The 27,384-nt window shown below is 42.7% G+C and overlaps 1 protein-coding gene across 10 annotated transcripts in view; it reads left to right on the top strand.

Moving 5' to 3' along the window:
- NRXN1 (neurexin 1) overlaps positions 1–27,384 on the top strand; it is a 1,786,277-nt gene that overhangs the window by 941,532 nt on the left and 817,361 nt on the right. For all 10 annotated transcript variants that reach the window (XM_077282466.1, XM_077282464.1, XM_077282462.1 and 7 more), the window contains one exon: positions 24,523–24,696. In XM_077282466.1, coding sequence (XP_077138581.1) covers positions 24,523–24,696 — 174 coding nt within the window. The remainder of the gene's footprint in view (positions 1–24,522; positions 24,697–27,384) is intronic.

The raw sequence follows: 27,384 nt of genomic DNA, 5'->3' as shown, positions 1-27,384 counted from the left end.
GAACAAAACCACAGCGCTTGGCAAATGACAGATCCATAAGACTCAGGGCAGCACCTGAATCCACAAACGCCATAACAGGGTAAGAGGACAATGAGCAAATTAAAGTCACACACAAAATAAATTTAGGTTGCAAATTACCAATGGCGACAGGACTAACAACCCTTGTTAGGCGTTTAGAGCATGCTGATATAACATGTGTAGAATCACCACAGTAAAAACACAACCCATTCTGACGTCTATGATTTTTCCGCTCATTTCTGGTCTGAATTCTATCACATTGCATCAAATCAGGTGTTTGTTTAGACAACACCACCAGAGGATTAGCGGTTTTGCGCTCCCGCAAACGCCGGTCAATTTGAATAGCCAGCGCCATGGAATCATTCAGACTTGTAGGAATGGAGAAACCCACCATCACATTCTTAATGGCTTCAGAAAGGCCATTTCTGAAGTTTGCGGCCAGAGCACACTCATTCCACTGAGTAAGCACGGACCATTTCCGAAATTTTTGGCAATACACTTCAGCTTCATCCTGGCCCTGAGAAGATTGGGTTCCTTGTAAAGCAATCCGAGCGCCAGAAAAAACGCATCAATATTTGCCAATGCCGGATCTCCTGGCGCTAGCGAGAAAGCCCAATCCTGAGGGTCGCCCCGTAAAAAAGAGATAACAATTTTAACTTGCTGAACTGAGTCTCCAGATGAACGGGGTCTCAGAGATAGAAACAATTTACAATTATCCCTGAAATTCCTAAACTTAAATCGGTCTCCAGAAAACAGTTCAGGAATAGGTATTTTAGGTTCAGACATAGGACTACTGGTAACAAAATCTTGTATGCTTTGCACACGAGCAGCAAGCTGGTCCACACTTGTAATCAAGGTCTGGACATTCATGTCTGCAGCAAGCTCAAGCCACTCAGAGGTAAAGGGGAGGAAGAGAGGAAAAAAAAAATTCAGAATTTCCTTTCTTATATCCCACTTCTGCAATGCATTAAACATTCAATGTAGGCCTGGCATACTGTTATGACCCCAATGGCATAGGGTCTCAGGAATAAATACCAAGTCTGCAAACACAAAAAACCAGCTCATAGGGCAGTGTGTCATGATTCTCAATGGCGAGAGAACATAGCCCAGCATATATGAGAACTAGCTCTTGGAAGATGGAAACTATACTGACCATGAACTAAACCTGCCGCACAACTAGAAGTGGCCGGGTAGCATGCCTACGTTTTTTTATCCCTAGATGCCCAGCGCCAGCCGGAGAACTACCTAATCCTAGCAGAGGAAAAGACAGTCCTGGCTCACCTCTAGAGAAATTTTCCCAAAAGGCAGACAGAGGCCCCCACATATATTGGCGGTGATTTTAGATGAAATGACAAACGTAGTATGAAAATAGGTTTAGCAAAATCGAGGTCCGCTTACTAGATAGCATGAAGACAGAAAGGGCACTTTCATGGTCAGCAGAAAACCCTATCAAAACACCATCCAGAAATTACTTTAAGACTCTAGCATTAACTCATAACACCAGAGTGGCAATTTCCGCTCACAAGAGCTTTCCAGACACAGTAATGAAACAGCAGCTGTGAACAGGAACAAAATGCAAAAACACACAAGGACAAAAGTCCAACTTAGCTGGGAGTTGTCTAGTAGCAGGAACATGCACAGAAAGGCTACTGATTACATTGTTGACCGGCATGAAACTGACAGAGGAGCAAGGTTATATAGCGACTCCCACATCCTGATAGGAGCAGGTGAACAGAGGGGATGATGCACACAAGTTAAATTCCACAAGTGGCCACCGGGGGAGCCCAGAATCCAATTTCACAACAGTACCCCCCCCTCAAGGAGGGGGCACCGAACCCTCACCAGAACCACCAGGGCGATCAGGATGAGCCCTATGAAAGGCACGGACAAGATCGGAGGCATGAACATCAGAGGCAGTGACCCAAGAATTATCCTCCTGACCGTATCCCTTCCATTTGACCAGATACTGGAGTTTCCGTCTGGAAACACGAGAGTCCAAGATCTTTTCCACAACGTACTCCAACTCACCCTCAACCAACACCGGAGCAGGAGGCTCAACGGAAGGCACAGCTGGTACCTCATACCTGCGCAACAATGACCGATGAAAAACATTATGAATCGAAAAGGATGCAGGGAGGTCCAAACGGAAGGACACAGGGTTAAGAATCTCCAATATCTTGTACGGGCCGATGAACCGAGGCTTAAACTTAGGAGAAGAAACCCTCATAGGGACAAAACGAGAAGACAACCACACCAAGTCCCCAACACAAAGCCGAGGACCAACACGACGACGGCGGTTGGCAAAAAGCTGAGTCTTCTCCTGGGACAACTTCAAATTGTCCACCACCTGCCCCCAAATCTGATGCAACCTCTCCACCACAGCATCCACTCCAGGACAATCCGAAGATTCCACTTGACCGGAGGAAAATCGAGGATGAAACCCCGAATTACAGAAAAACGGGGACACCAAGGTGGCAGAGCTGGCCCGATTATTGAGGGCGAACTCCGCCAAAGGCAAAAAAGCAACCCAATCATCCTGATCCGCAGACACAAAACACCTCAAATATGTCTCCAAGGTCTGATTAGTCCGCTCGGTCTGGCCATTAGTCTGAGGATGGAAAGCAGACGAAAAAGACAAATCTATGCCCATCCTAGCACAGAATGCCCGCCAAAATCTAGACACGAATTGGGTCCCTCTGTCAGAAACGATATTCTCCGGAATACCATGCAAACGAACAACATTTTGAAAAAACAGAGGAACCAACTCGGAAGAAGAAGGCAACTTAGGCAAGGAAACCAGATGGACCATCTTAGAGAAACGGTCACACACCACCCAGATGACAGACATCTTCTGAGAAACAGGCAGATCCGAAATAAAATCCATCGAGATGTGCGTCCAAGGCCTCTTCGGGATAGGCAAGGGTAACAACAATCCACTAGCCCGAGAACAACAAGGCTTGGCCCGAGCACAAACGTCACAAGACTGCACAAAGCCTCGCACATCTCGTGACAGGGAAGGCCACCAGAAGGACCTTGCCACCAAATCCCTGGTACCAAAGATTCCAGGATGACCTGCCAACGCAGAAGAATGAACCTCAGAGATGACTCTACTGGTCCAATCATCAGGAACAAACAGTCTACCAGGTGGGCAACGATCAGGTCTATCCGCCTGAAACTCCTGCAAGGCCCGCCGCAGGTCTGGAGAAACGGCAGACAATATCACTCCATCTTTAAGGATACCTGTGGGCTCAGAATTACCAGGGGAGTCAGGCTCAAAACTCCTAGAAAGGGCATCCGCCTTAACATTCTTAGAACCCGGTAGGTAAGACACCACAAAATTAAACCGAGAGAAAAACAACGACCAGCGCGCTTGTCTAGGATTCAGGCGCCTGGCAGACTCAAGGTAAATTAAATTTTTGTGGTCAGTCAATACCACCACCTGATGTCTGGCCCCCTCAAGCCAGTGACGCCACTCCTCAAAAGCCCACTTCATGGCCAAAAGCTCCCGATTCCCAATATCATAATTCCGCTCGGCGGGCGAAAATTTACGGGAAAAAAAAGCACAAGGTCTCATCACGGAGCAGTCGGAACTTCTCTGCGACAACACCGCCCCAGCTCCGATTTCAGAAGCGTCGACCTCAACCTGAAAAGGAAGAGCAACATCAGGCTGACGCAACACTGGGGCGGAAGAAATGCGGCGCTTGAGCTCCCGAAAGGCCTCCACAGCATCAGGGGACCAATCAGCAACATCAGCACCCTTCTTAGTCAAATCAGTCAATGGTTTTACAACATCAGAAAAACCAGCAATAAATCGACGATAAAAGTTAGCAAAGCCCAAAAATTTCTGAAGACTCTTAAGAGAAGAGGGTTGCGTCCAATCACCAATAGCCTGAACCTTGACAGGATCCATCTCGATGGAAGAGGGGGAAAAAATGTATCCCAAGAAGGAAATCTTCTGAACCCCAAAAACACACTTAGAACCCTTCACACACAAGGAATTAGACCGCAAAACCTGAAAAACCCTCCTGACCTGCTGGACATGAGAGTCCCAGTCATCCGAAAAAATCAGAATATCATCCAGATACACAATCATAAATTTATCCAAATAATCGCGGAAAATGTCATGCATAAAGGACTGGAAGACTGAAGGGGCATTTGAAAGACCAAAAGGCATCACCAAATACTCAAAATGGCCCTCGGGCGTATTAAATGCGGTTTTCCACTCATCCCCCTGCTTGATTCGCACCAAATTATACGCCCCACGGAGATCAATCTTAGAGAACCACTTGGCCCCCTTTATACGAGCAAACAAATCAGTAAGCAGTGGTAACGGATATTGATATTTAACCGTGATTTTATTCAAAAGTCGATAATCAATACACGGCCTCAAAGAGCCGTCTTTCTTAGACACAAAGAAAAAACCGGCTCCTAAGGGAGATGACGAAGGACGAATATGTCCCTTTTCCAAGGACTCCTTTACATATTCTCGCATAGCGGCGTGTTCAGGCACAGACAGATTAAATAAACGACCCTTAGGGTATTTACTACCCGGGATCAAGTCTATGGCACAATCGCACTCCCGGTGCGGAGGTAGTGAACCAACCTTGGGTTCTTCAAAAACGTCACGAAAGTCAGACAAGAATTCAGGAATCTCAGAGGGAATAGATGATGAAATGGAAACCAAAGGTACGTCCCCATGAGTTCCTTTACATCCCCAGCTTAACACAGACATAGCTCTCCAGTCGAGGACTGGGTTATGAGATTGCAGCCATGGCAATCCCAGCACCAAAACATCATGTAGATTATACAGCACCAGAAAGCGAATAACCTCCTGGTGATCCGGATTAACACGCATAGTCACTTGTGTCCAGTATTGTGGTTTATTACTAGCCAATGGGGTGGAGTCAATCCCTTTCAGAGGTATCGGAGCCTCCAGTGGCTCCAAATCATACCCACAGCGTTTGGCAAAGGACCAATCCATAAGACTCAAAGCAGCGCCAGAGTCGACATAGGCGTCCGCGGTAATAGATGACAAAGAACAAATCAGGGTCACAGATAGAATAAACTTAGACTGTAAAGTGCTAATTGAAACAGACTTGTCAGGCTTCTTAGTACGCTTAAAGCATGCTGATATAACATGAGTTGAATCACCACAATAGAAGCACAACCCATTTTTTCGTCTAAAATTCTGCCGCTCGCTTCTGGACAGAATTCTATCACATTGCATACTTTCTGGCGTTTTCTCAGTAGACACCGCCAAATGGTGCACAGGTTTGCGCTCCCGCAGACGCCTATCGATCTGAATAGCCATCGTCATGGACTCATTCAGACTCGCAGGCACAGGGAACCCCACCATAACATCCTTAATGGCATCAGAGAGACCTTCTCTGAAAATCGCCGCCAGGGCGCACTCATTCCACTGAGTAAGCACAGACCATTTGCGGAATTTTTGGCAGTATATTTCAGCTTCATCTTGCCCCTGAGACAAGGACATCAAGGCCTTTTCCGCCTGAAGCTCTAAATGAGGTTCCTCATAAAGCAACCCCAAGGCCAGAAAAAACGCATCCACATTGAGCAACGCAGGATCCCCTGGTGCCAATGCAAAAGCCCAGTCTTGAGGGTCGCCCCGGAGCAAGGAAATTACAATCCTGACCTGCTGTGCAGGGTCTCCGGCAGAGCGAGACTTCAGGGACAAAAACAATTTGCAATTATTTTTAAAATTTTGAAAGTGAGATCTATTCCCCGAGAAGAATTCAGGCAAAGGAATTCTAGGCTCAGACATAGGTGCATGAACAACAAAATCTTGCAAATTTTGTACCTTTGTGGCGAGATTATTCAAACCTGTAGCTACACTCTGAAGATCCATTTGAAACAGGTGAACACAGAGCCATTCAAGGATTAGAAGGAGAGGAAGAGAGGAAGGCTGCAGTATAGGCAGACTAGCAAGAGATTCAATTAAGAGCACACTCAGAACTAGAGGGAAAAAAAAAAAAAAAAAATTGTAGCAGACTTCTTTTTTCTCTCCTTTCTAAGCCAGTAATTTAACCCCTTTTTTGGGCCGGTCAAACTGTCATGATTCTCAATGGCGAGAGAACATAGCCCAGCATATATGAGAACTAGCTCTTGGAAGATGGAAACTATACTGACCATGAACTAAACCTGCCGCACAACTAGAAGTGGCCGGGTAGCATGCCTACGTTTTTTTATCCCTAGATGCCCAGCGCCAGCCGGAGAACTACCTAATCCTAGCAGAGGAAAAGACAGTCCTGGCTCACCTCTAGAGAAATTTTCCCAAAAGGCAGACAGAGGCCCCCACATATATTGGCGGTGATTTTAGATGAAATGACAAACGTAGTATGAAAATAGGTTTAGCAAAATCGAGGTCCGCTTACTAGATAGCATGAAGACAGAAAGGGCACTTTCATGGTCAGCAGAAAACCCTATCAAAACACCATCCAGAAATTACTTTAAGACTCTAGCATTAACTCATAACACCAGAGTGGCAATTTCCGCTCACAAGAGCTTTCCAGACACAGTAATGAAACAGCAGCTGTGAACAGGAACAAAATGCAAAAACACACAAGGACAAAAGTCCAACTTAGCTGGGAGTTGTCTAGTAGCAGGAACATGCACAGAAAGGCTACTGATTACATTGTTGACCGGCATGAAACTGACAGAGGAGCAAGGTTATATAGCGACTCCCACATCCTGATAGGAGCAGGTGAACAGAGGGGATGATGCACACAAGTTAAATTCCACAAGTGGCCACCGGGGGAGCCCAGAATCCAATTTCACAACAGCAGTGGTAACTGGGCTGACCATATATCTAATCCTAGCACCACAAATAGAAGTAGCCGGGGAACGTGCCTACGTTGGTTCTAGACGTCTCGCGCCAGCCAGAGAACTAACTAACCCTAGAAGGGAAAAGAAAGACCTTTCTTGCCTCCAGAGAAAAGACCCCAAAAGTTGGATACAAGCCCCCAACAAATAATAACGGTGAGGTAAGAGGAAAAGACAAACATAAGAATGAGCTAGGTATTTAGCAAAGAGAGGCCCACTAGCTAATAGCAGAATATAGTAAGATGACTTATATGGTCAGCAAAAACCCTATTAAAATATCCACGCTGGATATTCAAGAACCCCCGAACCGTCTAACGGCCGGGGGGAGAACACCAGCCCCCTAGAGCTTCCAGCAAGGTCAGAAATCACATTTAGTACAAGCTGGACAAAAATAGTAGCAAAGCAAGTAACTCAAAAAACAAAGAAGCAAGACTTAGCTTAATTTTGCAAGAGCCAGGACCAGCAGACAGGAGCAACAGAAGGATCTGATTACAACGATGCCAGGCACTGGACTAAGGATCCAGGAAGTTAATATAGCGACACCCCTGGACTAACGACCCAGGTGAGTGCCAAACAGAAAAAAGACAATCCCAGAGTCATACCACTAGTGACCACAAGAGGGAGCCAAACAGTCTAATTCACAACACACCGCAACCAAACTAGGTGGGAATGAATGCAAGGTAACAGCTAAGTTTGGTATTCTTGTATTTAATGGGTTGTTTTGTTATATAGAAACTAGTGATGAGCGAACGTGCTCGGATAACATCTTATCTGGAAGTGCTCGTATGTTATGTTCCAGTCCCTGCTGCTGCATGATTTGTGGCTGTTAGACAGCAGCAACACATGTGGAGATTCTCTAACAAACAGCCACAAATCATGCAGCCGCAGGGACTCCAACATAATACACGAGCATGCCCGAACGTCCTCGGATAAGACGTTACCTGAGAACGTTCGCTCATCACTAATAGAAACCCTTTTAGTTTAAATAGTTTTTTTTCACTAAGAAAAAAACTGATGCTCTACGTCATGGACAGAGCAGGGTGTAAAAGACCGTAATAACATACCATGCAAATTTTTATTGAAGTGGTTCCTAAAACTGATTGATGTGGCTGTTCACATGTCTGATTTTTTTCCTTGGACCTAGTTGTTCGTTTAATAAAATGGAGACAGTCCGTTTTGATTCGCGGGTGGGGTGAAAATCAGCAATGCAAGTCTATGGGTCCGTGTAAAAATCGGAGGGCACTCAGATGACATCTAAGTGTGGTCTGATTTTCACGAATTGTCAGAAAGGTGAATGTGGAGAAACCTCTTTTTTTTCTCTCTACGTGCAAGAAAAGCTAAATACACTCGAACATAATGTACGAGCGTGCTCGGATAAGATGTTATGTGAGCACGTTCGCTCATCACTAGTAGACACCAATAGGTTTGGGTAAAAGTTAATGTAAGTTGATTCAAGAAAAATACAAAAAAAACAAACATAAATGGTAAACTTGGAGGAAAAAAGTAACTGGACTGAAAAAATTATGATATAAAAGCAATGTTTTCCCACCAGCAGGTCCTTTTTATGCCTCATATTCTGGATGGCTGTGTGCACCACTGGAACCATCTGAACATGCTGACCCTGAAATGCTTTACAGTGTGAACCTTCAATAGCAATAACATATTGATTTCAAAAGAAAAATCAATAATGTCTTGAACCTGTAGCCCTAAAATCTAAATTTACAGTATGATTAAGTTAAGAGTCTGGAAAATGTCACACATGGGAATTAAGGTATTTCCTATTTGGCTGAAACCTGCCATGATGGAGCGTTTGACTGCCGCTTGTAATTGAAGATACAGCATAAATGGATCTGAGAAGAACATAAAAAGGCATCGCACCTCGAGCAATCCTTACACATTGGCCTTAAGCCTTGCCACCTGAGAGGCAGCCTAAAACCTTACAATTTTAAGGTTAATTACTACACGAAAAAAATCTAGACCTCAGTTAATAAAGTGTCTTTAAACTAATGTTAAATCAATAAGGGCATGTGAGTTACAAAAGTAGCTGAACACTTCCTGAAACAATTACTTTTTTAGCGAAACAACACGTAACTTTCCAACTAGGCAGCAAAACTGTGAAATGTTTGAGAAAATTGGAGCTTTGCCAAATTAAGTCAAGTCTGTGGCAAAGTCGCGAAAAATAGCTTCACTAAGTTGAAAAAAGAAGCTAACACCAATGAGAAAATTGAAAAGTAAGGAAGAATACTCTAATACTCATATATAAAAACCTCAGATGAAACTCTCTGTGGCTGTAAGGCAACTGGCTGCAGCAGAAGCTCTCCCCCCACTGCTCTCTTTGCTATGGAAAAATAGTGGAACACAAATGTAAAGGATTTTGTCCTTTAAAATGCCCAAACTTGCGATCAAGGGAGAAATGTATTTAATTAAAATAAATAATAGCAGTAGCACTTAAATGACGACATTGTCGGTGCGCACAGGCTCCCATCACCCTACAAATGGAATCTGAAATCTTGCTCGAGGTCCAGATTAGTCTTCTTCATTACAAGGTATATTGTGGTATTGCAATATATAGTATAAGCAATCGGGTGATTGTGCAGGTTCAAGTCACCAAATGGACTGAAAAATTAAGTAAAAATAGAAAAAAATGTTAGAAAAAAATATAAAATATCCTAAAGTTTTAACAGCCCCCTTTTTTCTTTCAAAAATAAAGAAATTAAATAATAAACATATTTGTTTTTGTCGTCTCCCAAAAATTCAGAATGATCAAATTCTAATTATAATCATGTAAGTTGTACATTAAACTCTGAAAAGAAAAATTACAATTCTGGAATTTACGTTTTTCATTGCTGTACTTTGCCCCCTAAAATACAAAAAAGGATCAAAATGTCCTATGTACAGTGGGGAAACAAAATATTTGATACACTACCGATTTTGCAAGTTTTCCCACCTACAAAGAATGGAGAGGTCTGTAATTTTTATCACAGGTACACTTCAACTGTGAGAGACAAAGTTTAAAAATAAAAAAAAAAAACAGAAAATCACATTGTACGAATTTTGCTTAATTAATTTGCATTTTATTGCATGAAATAAGTATTTGATACAACAGAAAAACAGAACTTTATATAGGTACAGAAACCTTTGTTTGCAGGTCAGACGTTTCTTGTACTGCAGCAGGGATTTTGGCCCACTCCTCCATACAGATCTTCTCCAGATGTTTCAGGTTTCGGGGCTGTCACTGGGCATCATTGAGTTTCATGTTGTGAATTTGCTTTTTGCTCCCTCTAGTGGTTACTAGTTTTTTGACTCTGGTTTTTCTGTCATTCCTTTTATCCGCACCTGGGTCGTTAGTTAGGGGTGTTGCTATATAAGCTCCCTGGACCTTCAGTTCTATGCCTGGCAACGTAGTTATCAGAGCTAGTCTGCTGTGCTCTTGTCTACTGATCCTGGTTCCAGTTATATCAGCTAAGTCTGCCTTTTGCTTTTTGCTATTTGTTTTGGTTTTGTAATTTTGTCCAGCTTGTTCCATATCTACATCCTGACCTTTGCTGGAAGCTCTAGGGGGCTGGTGTTCTCCCCCCGGACCGTTAGACGGTTCGGGTGTTCTTGAATTTCCAGTGTGGATTTTGATAGGGTTTTTGTTGACCATATAAGTTACCTTTCTTTATTCTGCTATCAGTAAGCGGGCCTCTCTGTGCTAAACCTGGTTCATTTCTGTGTTTGTCATTTCCTCTTACCTCACCGTCATTATTTGTGGGGGGCTTCTATCCAGCTTTGGGGTCCCCTTCTCTGGAGGCAAGAAAGGTCTTTGTTTTCCTCTACTAGGGGTAGCTAGATTCTCCGGCTGGCGCGTGTCATCTAGAATCAACGTAGGAATGATCCCCGGCTACTTCTAGTGTTGGCGTTAGGAGTAGATATATGGTCAACCCAGTTACCACTGCCCTATGAGCTGGATTTTTGTATTCTGCAGACTTCCACGTTCCTCTGAGACCCTCGCCATTGGGGTCATAACAGTTTGCCAGGCCAGTATTAAATGTTTAATGCATTGCAGAAGAGGGATTATAAGAAAGAAGATTCTTAGTTTTTTTTTTTTTTCTTCCCCTTTACCTCAGAGTGGCTATGCTTGCTGCAGACATGAATGTCCAGACCTTGATTACAAGTGTGGACCAGCTGGCTACTCGTGTGCAGGGCATACAAGACTATGTTATCAGAAATCCTATGTCAGAACCTAAAATACCGATTCCTGAACTGTTTTCCGGAGACAGGTTTAAGTTTAGGAATTTCGTGAATAATTGTAAATTGTTTTTGTCCCTGAGACCCTGTTCATCTGGAGATTCTGCTCAGCAATTAAAAATTGTTATTTCGTTCTTACGGGGCGACCCTCAGGATTGGGCTTTTTCGCTGGCACCAGGAGATCCGGCATTGGCTGATCTTGATGCGTTTTTTCTGGCGCTCGGTTTACTTTATGAGGAACCCAATCTTGAGATTCAGGCAGAAAAGGCCTTGCTGGCTATGTCTCAGGGGCAGGACGAGGCTGAAGTGTATTGCCAAAAATTTCGGAAATGGTCCGTGCTGACACATTGGAACGAGTGTGCACTGGCCGCTAATTTTAGAAATGGCCTTTCTGAAGCCATTAAGAATGTTATGGTGGGTTTTCCTATTCCCACAGGTCTGAATGATACTATGGCACTGGCTATTCAAATTGACCGGCGGTTGCGGGAGCGCAAAACCGCAAATTCCCTCATGGTGTTGTCTGAACAGACACCTAATTCGGTGCAATGTGATAGAAAAACCGCAAATTCCCTTATGGTGTTGTCTGAACAGACACCTGATTTAATGCAATGTGATAGAATCCTGACTAGAAATGAGCGGAAAATTCATAGACGCCGGAATGGCTTGTGCTACTACTGTGGTGATTCTACACATGTTATCTCAGCATGCTCTAAACGTATAGCTAAGGTTGTTAGTCCTGTCACCGTTGGTAATTTGCAACCTAAATTTATTCTGTCTGTAACTTTGATTTGCTCACTGTCATCTTATCCTGTCATGGCGTTTGTAGATTCAGGTGCTGCCCTGAGTCTCATGGATCTCTCATTTGCTAAGCGCTGTGGTTTTACTCTTGAACCATTAGAAAATCCTATTCCTCTTAGGGGTATTGATGCTACACCATTGGCAGCAAATAAACCGCAGTATTGGACACAGGTTACCATGTGCATGACTCCTGAACACCGCGAGGTGATACGTTTCCTGGTTTTACATAAGATGCATGATTTGGTTGTTTTAGGGCTGCCATGGTTACAGACCCATAATCCAGTCCTGGACTGGAAGGCTATGTCAGTCTCAAGTTGGGGCTGTCGTGGTATTCATGGGGATTCCCTGCCTGTGTCTATTGCTTCTTCTACGCCTTCGGAAGTTCCGGAGTATTTGTCTGATTATCAGGATGTCTTCAGTGAGTCTGAGTCCAGTGCACTGCCTCCTCATAGGGACTGTGACTGTGCTATAGATTTGATCCCAGGCAGTAAATTTCCTAAGGGAAGACTGTTTAATCTGTCGGTACCTGAACATACCGCTATGCGTTCATATATCAAGGAGGCTCGGGAGAAAGGACATATTCGTCCGTCTTCTTCCCCTCTTGGTGCGGGATTCTTTTTTGTGGCAAAAAAGGACGGATCTTTGAGACCTTGTATTGATTATCGGCTTTTAAATAAGATCACTGTCAAATTTCAGTATCCTTTACCGCTGTTGTCTGACTTGTTTGCCCGGATTAAGGGTGCCAAGTGGTTCACCAAGATAGACCTTCGTGGTGCGTACAACCTTGTGCGCATTAAGCAAGGTGATGAATGGAAAACCGCATTCAATACGCCCGAAGGTCATTTTGAGTACTTGGTGATGCCTTTTGGGCTCTCCAATGCGCCTTCAGTTTTTCAGTCCTTTATGCATGACATTTTCCGGAAGTATCTGGATAAATTTTTGATTGTTTATCTGGATGATATTTTGTTTTTTTCTGATAATTGGGATTCGCATGTGGAGCAGGTCAGGTTGGTCTTTAAAATTTTGCGTGAAAATTCTTTGTTTGTCAAGGGCTCAAAGTGTCTCTTTGGTGTACAGAAGGTTCCCTTTTTGGGGTTCATTTTTTCCCCTTCTGCTGTGGAGATGGACCCAGTCAAGGTCCGAGCTATTCTTGATTGGACTCAGCCCTCATCAGTTAAGAGTCTTCAGAAGTTCTTGGGCTTCGCTAACTTCTACCGTCGTTTTATCGCTAATTTTTCTAGCATTGTGAAACCTTTGACGGATATGACCAAGAAGGGCTCCGATGTAGCTAACTGGGCTCCTGCTGCCGTGGAGGCTTTCCAGGAGTTGAAACGCCGGTTTACTTCGGCGCCTGTTTTGTGCCAGCCTGACGTCTCACTTCCCTTTCAGGTTGAGGTGGATGCTTCGGAGATTGGGGCAGGGGCCGTTTTGTCGCAGAGAGGCCCTGGTTGCTCTGTTATGAAACCTTGTGCCTTTTTCTCTAGGAAATTTTCGCCTGCCGAGCGAAATTATGATGTGGGCAATCGGGAGTTGTTGGCCATGAAATGGGCATTTGAGGAGTGGCGTCATTGGCTTGAGGGTGCTAAGCATCGTGTGGTGGTCTTGACTGATCACAAAAATCTGATGTATCTCGAGTCTGCTAAACGCCTTAATCCGAGACAGGCCCGCTGGTCATTGTTTTTCTCCCGCTTTGATTTTGTTGTCTCGTATTTACCAGGTTCAAAGAATGTGAAGGCCGATGCTCTTTCTAGGAGCTTTGTGCCTGATGCTCCTGGAGTCGCTGATCCTGTTGGTATTCTTAAAGATGGAGTTATCTTGTCAGCTATTTCTCCGGATCTGCGACGTGTGTTGCAGAGATTTCAGGCTGATAGGCCTGAGTCTTGTCCACCTGACAGACTGTTTGTCCCGGATAAGTGGACCAGCAGAGTCATTTCCGAGGTTCATTCCTCGGTGTTGGCAGGTCACCCGGGAATTTTTGGCACCAGAGATCTGGTGGCCAGGTCCTTTTGGTGGCCTTCCTTGTCAAGGGATGTGCGGTCATTTGTGCAGTCCTGTGGGACTTGTGCTCGAGCTAAGCCTTGCTGTTCTCGTGCCAGCGGTTTGCTCTTGCCCTTGCCTGTCCCGAAGAGACCTTGGACTCATATCTCCATGGATTTCATTTCTGATCTTCCGCTATCTCAGGGCATGTCCGTTATCTGGGTGATATGTGATCGCTTCTCCAAGATGGTCCATTTGGTTCCTTTGCCTAAGCTGCCTTCCTCTTCCGATCTGGTTCCTGTGTTTTTCCAGAACGTGGTTCGTTTGCACGGCATCCCTGAGAATATTGTGTCAGACAGAGGATCCCAGTTCGTTTCCAGGTTCTGGCGATCCTTTTGTAGTCGGATGGGCATTGATTTGTCGTTTTCGTCTGCTTTCCATCCTCAGACTAATGGACAGACGGAGCGAACCAATCAGACTTTGGAGGCTTATTTGAGGTGTTTTGTCTCTGCTGATCAGGACGATTGGGTGACATTCTTGCCGTTGGCTGAGTTTGCCCTTAATAATCGGGCTAGTTCCGCCACCTTGGTTTCGCCTTTTTTCTGCAACTCTGGTTTCCATCCTCGCTTTTCTTCGGGTCATGTGGAGCCTTCTGACTGTCCTGGGGTGGATTCTGTGGTGGATAGGTTGCAGCAGATCTGGAATCATGTGGTGGACAACTTGAAGTTGTCACAGGAGAAGGCTCAGCGCTTTGCCAACCGCCGCCGCGGTGTGGGTCCCCGACTACGCGTTGGGGATTTGGTATGGCTTTCTTCCCGCTTTGTTCCTATGAAGGTCTCCTCTCCCAAATTTAAACCTCGTTTTATTGGGCCTTACAAGATATTGGAAATCCTTAATCCTGTATCTTTTCGTCTGGATCTTCCTGTGTCGTTTGCTATTCACAATGTATTTCATAGGTCCTTGTTGCGGCGGTACATTGTGCCTGTAGTTCCTTCTGCTGAGCCTCCTGCTCCGGTGTTGGTTGAGGGCGAGTTGGAGTACGTGGTGGAGAAGATCTTGGATTCTCGCCTCTCCAGGCGGAGGCTTCAGTACTTGGTCAAGTGGAAGGGCTATGGTCAGGAGGATAATTCCTGGGTGGTCGCCTCTGATGTTCATGCGGCCGATTTAGTTCGTGCCTTTCATGCCGCTCATCCTGATCGCCCTGGTGGTCGTGGTGAGGGTTCGGTGACCCCTCACTAAGGGGGGGGTACTGTTGTGAATTTGCTTTTTGCTCCCTCTAGTGGTTACTAGTTTTTTGACTCTGGTTTTTCTGTCATTCCTTTTATCCGCACCTGGGTCGTTAGTTAGGGGTGTTGCTATATAAGCTCCCTGGACCTTCAGTTCTATGCCTGGCAACGTAGTTATCAGAGCTAGTCTGCTGTGCTCTTGTCTACTGATCCTGGTTCCAGTTATATCAGCTAAGTCTGCCTTTTGCTATTTGTTTTGGTTTTGTATTTTTGTCCAGCTTGTTCCATATCTACATCCTGACCTTTGCTGGAAGCTCTAGGGGGCTGGTGTTCTCCCCCCGGACCGTTAGACGGTTCGGGGGTTCTTGAATTTCCAGTGTGGATTTTGATAGGGTTTTTGTTGACCATATAAGTTACCTTTCTTTATTCTGCTATCAGTAAGCGGGCCTCTCTGTGCTAAACCTGGTTCATTTCTGTGTTTGTCATTTCCTCTTACCTCACCGTCATTATTTGTGGGGGGCTTCTATCCAGCTTTGGGGTCCCCTTCTCTGGAGGCAAGAAAGGTCTTTGTTTTCCTCTACTAGGGGTAGCTAGATTCTCCGGCTGGCGCGTGTCATCTAGAATCAACGTAGGAATGATCCCCGGCTACTTCTAGTGTTGGCGTTAGGAGTAGATATATGGTCAACCCAGTTACCACTGCCCTATGAGCTGGATTTTTGTATTCTGCAGACTTCCACGTTCCTCTGAGACCCTCGCCATTGGGGTCATAACAGTTTCAGCTCCCTCTAAAGATTTTCTATTGGGTTCATGTCTGGAGCCTAGTTAGGCCACTCCAGAACCTTGAAATGCTTCTTTCAGAGCCACACCTTAGTTGCCCTGGCTGTGTGTTTCGGGTCATACTGGAAGACCCAGCCACGACCCATCTTCAGTGCTCTAACTGAGGAAAGTAGGTTGTTGGCCAAAATCTTGCAATACATGACCCCATCCATCATCCCTTCAATACAATGCAGTTGTCCTGCCTTCTTTGCAGAAAAGCACCCCCACAGTATGATGTTTCCCCCAACATGCTTCATGGTTGGGATGGTGTTCTTGGGGTTATACTCATCCTTCTTCATCCAAACATGGCAAGTGCAGTTGATACCAAACAGTTCTATTTTGGTCTCATCTGACCACATGACCTTCTCCTATGCCACCTCTGGATCATCCAGATGGTCATCAGCGAACTTCAAACAGGCCTAGACATGAGCTGGCGTGAGCAGGGGGATCTTGCGTGCCCTGCAGGATTTTAATCCATGGCAACGTAGTGTTACTAAAGATAATGTTTGAGACTTTGGTCCCAGCTCTTTAGGCAATTGATCAGATCCTCCCATAGTTCTGGGCTGATTTCCAACCTTTCTCAGAATCATCCTTACCCCATGAGGCAAGATCTTGCATGGAGCACCAGACCAAGGAAGATTGACAGCCATTTTGTGTTTCTTCCATTTTCTAATAATTTTGCCAACAGTTATTGCTTTCTCACCAATCTGCTTGCCTACTGTCCTGTAGCCCAGTCTTATGCAGGTCTACAATTTTGTCCCTGTGCCCTTAGACAGCTCTTTGGTCTTGGCCATGGTGGAGTGGTCATAGTGTGATTGACTGATGGTGGGGACAGGTGTCTTTTATGCAGGTAATGAGTTCAAACAGGTGCAATTAGTACAGATAATGAGTGCAGAGTAGGAGGGCTTCTTAAAGAAAAACTAATAGTTCTGGTTTTTATTTTTAGATTTTGTCACAGTTGAAATGTGCCTATGATAAAAATTACAAACCTCTACATTGTTTGTAGGTGGGGAAACTTGAATAATCAGCAGTGTATCAGATACTTATCTAAAAAAATCAATTGAAATATCAACTCGGGGTGCAAAAATCAAGTCATTTTGAAAAAAAAAATAAAGATCATGATAATGAAAAAAACATTATTGCCATTTTAAAAAAAATACAGTTAACACAAAACCAGATTTAAACAATAAATAATTTTCTTACAATGGCATCACAGGGTTAAATGGTTTCCCCCCCCTTTATGTGCAGTCTAACATTCCACTTGCTGTTGATTTTGCATGGAATGAACTTAACTCATTCTTGACCATTAATACATATGATTCCTCCTGATTATGCAATACCTAGGAGGAGGAAGTTTGCCTTCAACTTACAGCTTACTGGGAAATAAAAATACATATTTAATGCTTATGCAAATATTTATATGTATTTGTCTCACTGTGTGTGTGGCACTTACTTGACAATATTTTTTTTCTCAGTGGTACCTTGTTTATAGCTGATTTATTCCTGGTATAATTGCAATGAGCTCTCCATGTTTTAACTTCTTAATATGTTTGTGGAGGGATTGTGCTAATGCAAAATAGCCAATCTGAACAGGCCGAGCTGTAGCTCCCGCTTCTGAGCATATGGAGGCTATACTACAAACAACCTCACTCTTGGAGCAGTCAAGCAAATGACACGGCCGCCAGGGCTGTGGGGTACCCGGAATTGGACCGGACAGTTCTATGGGGAAGGTCACGGGGCCATGATCCATTTCTGTAGCCCTGGCCGTGTCATAAAATGGAGGATAATTATGTGGTGCTTGGTCGTGACGCCACCCGTAGTGTTCAGCAATGGGTCCACTGGTGGTGAGGCAGCAAAGATGGTTCAGCTCCCCATGGGTAGAGTGGGGCCCCAGGGCAAACATATTTGATTGTTCAGATGGTGGTGAACGTTGGGGTGCAGAGAATAAGTGAAGGACACAGAGACGTGCAGATTTCTTTACCCTTTACTTGAAAGTAGATGCAATCTGGGGTACCAATTACAGATGACGGATGGAGTCTGGCTTGCCTGGAAGCTTTCAGGGGATCCACCCTGGCAGGTGGGGTTGGGGACTCTTCTTCTGCGCTCACTTTTAGGGTCCCTGCTGCTTGTAGCTAAGCTGCAGCCCTCTCCTGCATGATGATTTCTAACCTGTATGGCAGACAGTGTGAGCCCATTTCACGGGCACTGTCCTTTTCACTGTCATCCCTGGCCTCTTGGTCTGCTACTGTGCCTTCAGGTGTTCGGTGTGGCCAGGGAACTTGCAGTCCCCTGCCCTCCAGATTCGGCTGTCAGGGCGTACAGCACCCGCCCAGCCAAGGACTCTGACGTCCCTTTTTATCAGTGCTCCACTCTGGGGTCAGCTATATGCAGTTTTTATTCCCCTGAGCTCTTGTCTCTGCTTCTGTCCCTTCCCTCTCCACAGACCAACTGCCAACACTGCTCTCTCACTGTCCTGTCGCGAGCTCCAGCTGGCTCCTATTTCAATGACAACTCCCCTGCTTACTCTCTCAGCTGACTTCTTTCTGACTCACTAACCCCACCTGCTGGCCAGAATTTATAAGGAAGCCCCCCTTTCTGGCCTGGAGCAGGAATTGACATGTACACTGTGTTACCTGGCATGGGGACCCCCCTTTCCTCCAGGCATGACATCACCCCTTAGAGGACTCTGGCATGCCAAACAACCATAGCTGGCTGACAACATGTGCATGTACTACACTCCCTAACAGAAGTTATGTCTCTTATCCATGTTATGTAAATAAAAGCTTATAACCTGACGTTAAGTTCATCCATTGGTTGTATAAATTATTCTTTTGAAAGCTGAAACGCTCCGAAATGTGGTTTATGTTAAGAAAATAAATTGGCATCAATGCAGAAATATTGAAAATGACTAAGCGGAGGTGATTAGTGAATCCTTGGTGTCGTGAAGCTGTTCAGTGCACCTTTCTACCTACTTGTATTCCATCTTTCTTAGGCCTTAGACTTTTTTTTAGCTAATATACAGCCAGAACTGTCAATCAAAAAAGAATGGTTGAAGACACATGAATTGAGCTCCAGTGCTGGGTTTGAACAGACTCCTTAAGTTATTGTAGATTTGACATCTGTTTCAGCCAAATCAGACCTCACACTTTGCACTCAAGAGGAGCAACACTCCGAAACACCGTGTCTGTAAATTGAGTTTGACAAGGTTCGTTAAAGAGTCAATATTGACTTTTAGGATTTCTATTTCTAATAGGTGCCACTTGAGTTCAAGTCCTCTTCCTCTCTGAAGAGTCAATTTACTTATTTAATTTCCCATAGGAGCATGCATGGTGTATAAGTCTCCTCGCTCTGACATGCCAGGCTTGGCTTGTCACTCTCCACATCAAGAAACCGTTAGATCTAAAGAGAGACCACCACATCAAAACCCTGTCATGGGCAGCCCAATCTCCAGACCTGAACCCCATTGAAAGCCTCTGGAATGTAATCAAGAGGATGATGGATAGTCACAAGCCATCAAACAAAGAAGAACTGCTTACACTTTTGCGCCAGAAGCAGTGTGAAAGACTGGTGGAAAGCATGCCAAGACGCATGAACGCTGTGATTAAAAATCATGGTTATTCCACAAAGTATTGATTTCTGAACTCTTCCTGAGTTAAAACATTAGTATTGTTGTTTCTAAATGATTATGAACTTGTCTTCTTTGCATTATTTGAGGTCTGAAAGCACTGGGTTGTTTTTTTTTAATTTTGACCATTTTTTTGTCAGAAAAAAATACAAAATTTATTGCTTGGAAATTCGGAGACATGTTGTCAGAAGTTTATAGAATAAGAGAACAATTTACATTTTACTTAAAAATATACCTATAAAGAGAAAAATCAGACAATCTGAACATTTTGCAGTGGTCTCTTAATTTTTGCCAGAGCTGTATTTACAGGATGTCATACATTATAGATTTGTTATTAGTTTAAAAACAAAAACTTCTATTTTAAATATTTTATGTTTTTACTTTTTGGGGAGAAAACTATACCAAAAAGGTCATCCAGACTCTTTTTCCATCTCTGTTTATTAAACTGAATGTGCTGTTTATCTAATAATTCTGCTTTCCAGCTGTGTTCCATGTCAGTGTATACAAATAATAAAGCTACATTGTTTATTATCATAGACCTTGAGATGATTTTCCAAGTGTATGGATAACCAGCCTGCGTATCATGCTCAGTGGATGAAGGTCATCTGTGAGCCTCACTAAATAGGCATGCACTGTTTATTCAAGCTCTGACTGCTGAAGCATATAATAAAGTTTTGGTGATTTTAAACCTGCTGTCTCAGCTGATGCCTTAGCAATATGTCTCTTTACAGCAAGTTTTACTTACTTTTTCTTTCCCTTGTTTACAAAAAATGACAAATATTTTTCTTCTCTTCCTAGTCTAAATTCACTTTGCAGTGTACATTTGAATAATGTGATTATTTCTACCACAATTACAAAAAACTCTATATTTAAAATTATTCTATTTTTTTATTAATTATTATTATTATTATTATTATTACTTCTACAGCCATTATTTAAAAATTTTTGTATTTAAATTTTTTCTATTTATTATTATTATTATTATTATTATTATTATTATTATTACTACAGCCATTATTTAATACTTTTCAATTAATTATTTTATTCAATAAATGGTCATATCAGCTCTCAATGGTGTTGTTGCCTTCATTTTATAATATTTTTTAAGTGTTAATATTGATGTCTTAGTCTTAGGATTAAAAAATAAAGTTGCACTCTGTAATTCAAACATTAAATATATGAAATTGGAATTGCATTACTCTAGAAAGTAGGAAAAAACAAAGATACTTATCCCATAACTTGGCCAATTCATGCATGCCCAGCAGCCAACAACAAGGCGATCCTCTTTGCTTGGAACCTAACAATGTTATTCCTCTCCTTGGCTTATATTTATAAGCGTAGGTAGGATCCTGCTACTCTTAGCATGCACCTGTTCACACTTGCTTTCTGTTTGGAAGTGACGGTCAGTCTTTGATATTAGTTGTAGTATTGGCTAAGAAAATCCATTCTTCAGCTGATTGAAGGGGCATATTGCTTCCATAAGCTATGTATCCCCTTCATTGTTTTTCAGGCATAGTCAAAGCAGAAGATATGGATCTAAGCCTTGTAAACAATAAAGGGGGTGATATCACTTAATCAGCGGACCAGAGGGTGTGTTGGGAATTGGATTCCACTGGTCTAAAAATTATCCAAAAGTTAAGTATTTAGTATTTAGGAGACAGAGTTCTGTATGCTCATACATATATAAAGCAACAATCCATGAAAAATGTGTCCATTGTGCTCTATAATGTATGGCCTGAAGAAATGATGAGATTTATTCTCTGAATTTCTGAACAATGTATCATCTCCCAGGTCTTGCTCTAACGCAGCGAAGAATAATTAGTTTTGTCTGAATTCTTCATCAAAGATTTTTTTTTTATTTATTTTAATTTTTGTAAATATAATAGAGTACTATAAATGGTTTACTTCTTCGGTTAAGGTACCTTCACACTAAGCGACTTTGCAGCGATAACGATAGCGATCCGTGACGTTGCAGTGTCCTGGATAGCGATATCGTTGTGTTTGACACGCAGCAGCGATCTGGATCCTGCTGTGATATCGCTGGTCGTTGCTGAAAGTTCAGAACTTTATTTGGTCGTGTATCGTCTTGTTTGACAGCAAAAGCAACGATGCCAGCGATGTTTTACAATGGTAACCAGGGTAAATATCGGGTTACTAAGCACAGGGCCGCACTTAGTAACCCGATATTTACCCTGGTTACCATTGTAAAAGTTTAAAAAAAAACCAGTACATACTCACATTCCGGTGTCTGTCACACGTCCCCCGTCGTCCGCTTCCCGCACTGACTGTGAGTGCCGGCCGTAAAGTAAAAGCAGAGCACAGCGGTGACGTCACCGCTGTGCTGTGCTTTACGGCCGGCACTGACACAGTCAGTGCGGGAAGCAGACGGCGAGGGACCTGACGGACACCAGAATGTAAGTATGTAGTGGTTTTTTTTTTACATTTACAATGGTAACCAGGGTAAACATCGGGTTACTAAGCGCGGCCCTGCACTTAGTAACCCGATGTTTACCCTGGTTACCCCGGGATTTCGGCATCGTCGGTCGCTGGAGAGCTGTCTGTGTGACAGCTCCCCAGCGACCACACAATGACTTACCAACGATCACGGCCAGGTCGTATCGCTGGTCGTGATCGTTGGTAAATAGTTTAGTGTGAAGGTACCTTAACTTCTTCATGGAGTTTCCTTAGCACTAGGAAAGATGCCAGACATCTCCCGTTTGTCGTTTTGGGCTCCCCACAGACTTCTTTATTTAGTTTGTGATGTTTTCCAAGGTGAAAGATAGATGAATAGTCACGTCACTTCTTTTATCTGCTTTGTGACTTTTGAAATTTGAAGATCAAAAAGACTGATCATATGAACAGCATATAGTTTTGACATACAGTTGTGCTCAAAAGTTTACATACCCTGGCAGAATTTTTGCTTTCTTGGCCTTTTTTCAGAGAATATGAATGATAACACCAAAACTTTTTCTCCACTCATGGTTAGTGGTTGGGCGAAGCCATTTATTGTCAAACTAATGTGTTTTCTCTTTTTAAGTCATAATGACAACTCAAAACATCCAAATGACCCTGATCAAAAGTTCACATACCCCGGTGATTTTGGCCTGATAACATACACAGAAGTTGGCACAAATGGGTTTAAATGGCTACTAAAGGTAGACACTCTGATTCTAGCGATGTGTCACTTACTGGTCTGCATGCTGTCATTTTGCCCTGTTTTCTCTGTTGCAGACCTCCCGGTTCCATAAATGCAGAGCTCTGTATAACTCCGCCCACGCCACTGATTGGCTGCTTTCTAGTGTTTACAAAAAGATGCCAATCAGTGGTGGAGGCAGCAGGCCTGCATAGCTTGAGACAACTAGTTCTCTAGTGATAATCTCCTGTTAATAAAACACTGATTTTATCGAAACTGTACCTGACTCATCACTGAAGTCAGGGTCTCTGTTCCTACAGAATGATGCTGCTGAATTAAATAGCAAAACCTGCTGACAGATTCCCGTTACTTTGGGACAAAGTCCCATTAAAGCGCTTCTCCCATTTCAAGCAATCATGACATATCCACTAGCAGGCCGGTGGAGGACACATTTCATAGACCTGACCGGCAACTGGCTCCTCACATTTTTATCCTTGCAGTATAGTCACTACACTATTTTATTTTGCTCCACGGGCCATTTCTATTTTATCAATTCACTGTGCATCTTAACCTTCATCTCTGGCTTACAAACAATATTATCTTCAGTAAGTCCTCAGCTGGGCAGAAGGAAGCACAGAAAGACACAGTCAACTTCCAAGTCAACTTCTGAAGCCTACCAAATTATTTTTTAACCTTGACATTTGGCAACTTGCAGGATCTGTCTGACCCCATTTTTTATTGTGTTTGTTAAAGACACAGCCAGCAGAACCTCACTAGGAGCAGATTCACCTTTACCAGCTGGAGTTTCTGTAGGAGGAAAAAACATTTATCACATGTGGAAGTCAGTGTGTTCTTGGGTCCATTGATCTTCTCTTGACCTTTAGATTTTGGCAACATTTCTGTTTTCTTTGTCATTATTTCTTCTTGCCTTTTAAATTCTATGACATTTTATGTGACAAACAATACTTTGTCTGTAATTTTTAGATGTATTTTGTTACATTTTTACGAGTGATAATATTTATTTCTATTTTAAATGAGAAATATAAAAATATAAATTGACTTATTCCTTTATAACGATTTAAAGGTTTCTTTTTTTTTTTTTGCTTTGAGAGCAAGAAAATGTTTGGTATTTCCCATGTAATAACCTAGTAAAATGTAATATATATTAAAATATACCATAATAAAATATGATTAAATTAATACTATTTTTGAAAACATATTAAAGGGATATACAGTTTTGTGTGAAAATATTTATTGGACCTTATTGTTAGAAATTGCTGTCCGCTAGATTATCCTACTCAGTAATTGACAACTACCTCTGAATGCATCTTCATACTAGGTAGGCTGTCAATCATTCAGTAAGTCCGCCCACTGGACTCGTAATTAGGGATGGACGGACCGGTGAAAGTTTGGGTTCTGTACTTGACCTGAACTTTTTAAAAAAGTTCAGATGGGGTACCAGAATAGTACCAGAACTTAGACCAGAACCTGAACCCCAGTGAAAATAATGGATTCCCACCATGGATTCCTCTCAGCCCCCTCCGGACTTTAGCAGAAAGTCTGTGCTTGGCGTTGAGGCCGGAATAGTGACTGTCAGGTACGAACCCCGAATATTTCTGTCCAGGTTCGCCCACCTCTTAGCCCCTATTCCTGCACATTGACAGAAAAGCATCTTCAATGTGATGGATTTACTTTTACTTTTGCTATTCCAAAAGTTTAATGAAGTTGTTAAAATCTGAACATAAAAAATGTATTTATAAAAAAAATGGACTATTTTATTGTGGGTCTATAATTTTGGAATGTGTTATAATTGATCATTTCCTTACAATTGTTTTGTCTTTTTTTTCTCTTTCTGCAAGGTGACCTATACATAGGAGGTGTTGCCAAAGAAATGTTCAAAACATTGCCAAAACTCGTCCATGCCAAGGAAGGGTTCCAGGGCTGCCTCGCTTCTGTTGATCTGAATGGACGTCTTCCAGACTTGATCTCAGATGCTCTTTTGTGTAACGGGCAAATAGAAAGAGGATGTGAAGGTACATATGATTATTATAATGGTACAAATGGTAATATGTCCATCAGCGCAAGACAATCATTTTGTCACATAATTATATATTTTTTATTCACATTACAATTATTACAAGTATTCATCCTTTGATAAAGAACAAGTTTATTTAAACTTTTTTATTGTTTCAAATTATTGATGCCCCATCATTTCTCAATTCCTCTGAGATCATTGAATTAATAATGTCCTCCGCTTATTGTGCCAATATTTAGAATTTATTGTAGTTTTCTTTTCTTTCGTTCTTTTGACATATTTTGTTTACTTTCTACATTATTCATATCGTGATATTGTTTAAATTGTCATTTTATTGTTAATTTTTCTACACTATCATTTGTGCATGTTATTGTCACAGCTCATTGTTTTCATGTTTCCATTTTATTTGTTCAGTTTTTTTTATTATTCATTTGAAAAGACAATAAATTTATTTTTCATTTGTCTGAAATGTTGTTTTTATTTTATACCATGCCATCTTTTCTCTATAATTTAGTCCTACCTTTTGGGTTTTCTAAAAATATATGCATATATAATCAAGATCCATGTGGAAAATACTTTCCTTCTAAAAATGATTTCAAGCAATATGTTCTAAAATAGAATAATTTGCATGCAGACACACAAACTTTTATATATTATGGTCAATACAAAAGTATTATGTGCAGGGAGTGGGAAGTGTCTAAGGTGCAGCTTCAGTCAATAACTTCATCACGAAGAGAAGAGGGGATGATTTTTTGAACTTCTACTTTATAGCCAATCAATGTGTGAAATTGTTGTTACCTAGCCCTAATAAACTTAGGATTAAAATAATGAACAAATAACCTGCAGTAAATAAATGAATAAACAACAATAGTACATGTAAATAATATAGGGTAGTTAACTGACACAATTTTTATCAAATGAGCATAACATCCATCCCGCCGCGACAAGGTGTACTCCGTCAGGCTGCTAAATGCCTTCAGACCAGATGAGGGTAGAGCAGGACATAGACCTGGCTGTTTCAACCTGTATATATATATATATATATATATATATATATATATATATATATATATAATGCAAAGCCCAAAAATGGGGTGGGTGGGCTAGAACTATAGTGTACCGAGAACCTTTGGAATTCAATTTCAAAATAAAGAAAACAGCCCTAACATGCTAAATCAATTAGCGCCCCGAGACTCTTGGCCACATCACCACCAGTGATTATCTTTTGCTTCTGCACAATGGAGGTAGCAATTAGAACATTAATTGCCTGAGTGTTTACACCAGAAATCTGGCGTAAAACCATGAAATGTCCCCAAATTGTCCCGCAAAGTGAGGTTGTCCAAAAATTTGGCAACTTTGCTGTTTTCACCCCAGTTTTGGTCAGCTCCATCAAAATGGGTAGAGCTGGGATAGGATGAGGGCAGGGCAATGCCCGTTCATCTAATTCATCAGTTGTGGCGTATTTTACACAAGAGTTCCTCAACTTCGGTCCTCAGGAGGCACCAACAGGTCATGTTTTCAGGATTTCCTTAGTATTGCACAGGAGATGGAATTATCACCTGGACAATACTAAAGAAATCTTGTTGGTCGCTTGTGAAAACTGGAGTTGTGGGACACTACCTTACACCATGAATCTTACTCATGATTCTGAACAGCAATTTATATACATTATGCTTTATCATCCTTAGTGTATACTGTCAGTTTGGGCTGACAGACCGTTAGGACTGTCAGAACGCACCAAGTAAATATGGAGATAATATTGGTGCGTTTGCAGCCCGGGGTCCACCATGCAGGAGTGGAACCTGCTGCTAGTAAATGGCGGCACTATATGGCGGTATTATGCCTGAACAGACACAGGTTCGGTCACCCGGTCTGTATATGAGCGAACTCTGTGGCTTCACAGAGTCGCCGGGATAAAAGATAACGCTGTGCCCTGTTAACCTCACAGAGGGTCACAGCTTTCTAACGGAGCAGGTAGCATATAGTGGTCACACAGTCAGCATCAGCACTCAAACAACTCCTTTCCGGAGGTGCCGGAATTCTAGTGGCTTTACGCCATCCCTGAATTCATACACTCAAACTCCTCTCCGGAGGTGCCAGAATTCTAGTGGTTATACAGCCGACCCTGAGCACATGCTGACAGCGACAACAAAGGAAGCTAAGCTCACACACACATGAGCTTAAGTTGATACTAGTGCATGGCCGTGAAGCCATGTGAACCTTTTATAGAGGAAGCTCTCCAGGAACTTCCTAGTGGTCCAATAGGAACTGCTTCAGGACCTGAGCATGTGACCCCCGACCTCCAATGAGAGGTTGTCCCTTGGGCATGCCCAGTAGAGGAAAAGCAGGACTTAGTCCCAGGAGCATCTGTTTGCAGCAGAACAGTGCTGGTTACAATGGCTGAGCCTGGAAGATCAGCAGTAACCAAGCACACAGCATCTGCCTGAGCCAGATGCTGGGACCGACGTCTCCACTGAGCAGGTTGCACTGTGGCTGGAGAAGAATGGGAGACCGCAGCGGAGATGGTTCGAGATTCCCCCTGTGCAGTGGCGGGAACTCGACACCTAACACAGACTATCTTAAAAAAAGTATGAATTCAGATGTGATATTTCCATGGAAACTGAAAAAAATGTACAGCATTTGTTAGTCCATAAATACAGTATTTTCATATGCCCTTAAAAAAGGT

This window comes from Ranitomeya variabilis, chromosome 2 (genome assembly GCF_051348905.1).
Source record: "Ranitomeya variabilis isolate aRanVar5 chromosome 2, aRanVar5.hap1, whole genome shotgun sequence".
Taxonomy (NCBI): domain Eukaryota; kingdom Metazoa; phylum Chordata; class Amphibia; order Anura; family Dendrobatidae; genus Ranitomeya; species Ranitomeya variabilis.
Note: the sequence above shows the minus strand (reverse complement) of the source record. Positions and strands in the feature narration are given on the sequence as shown.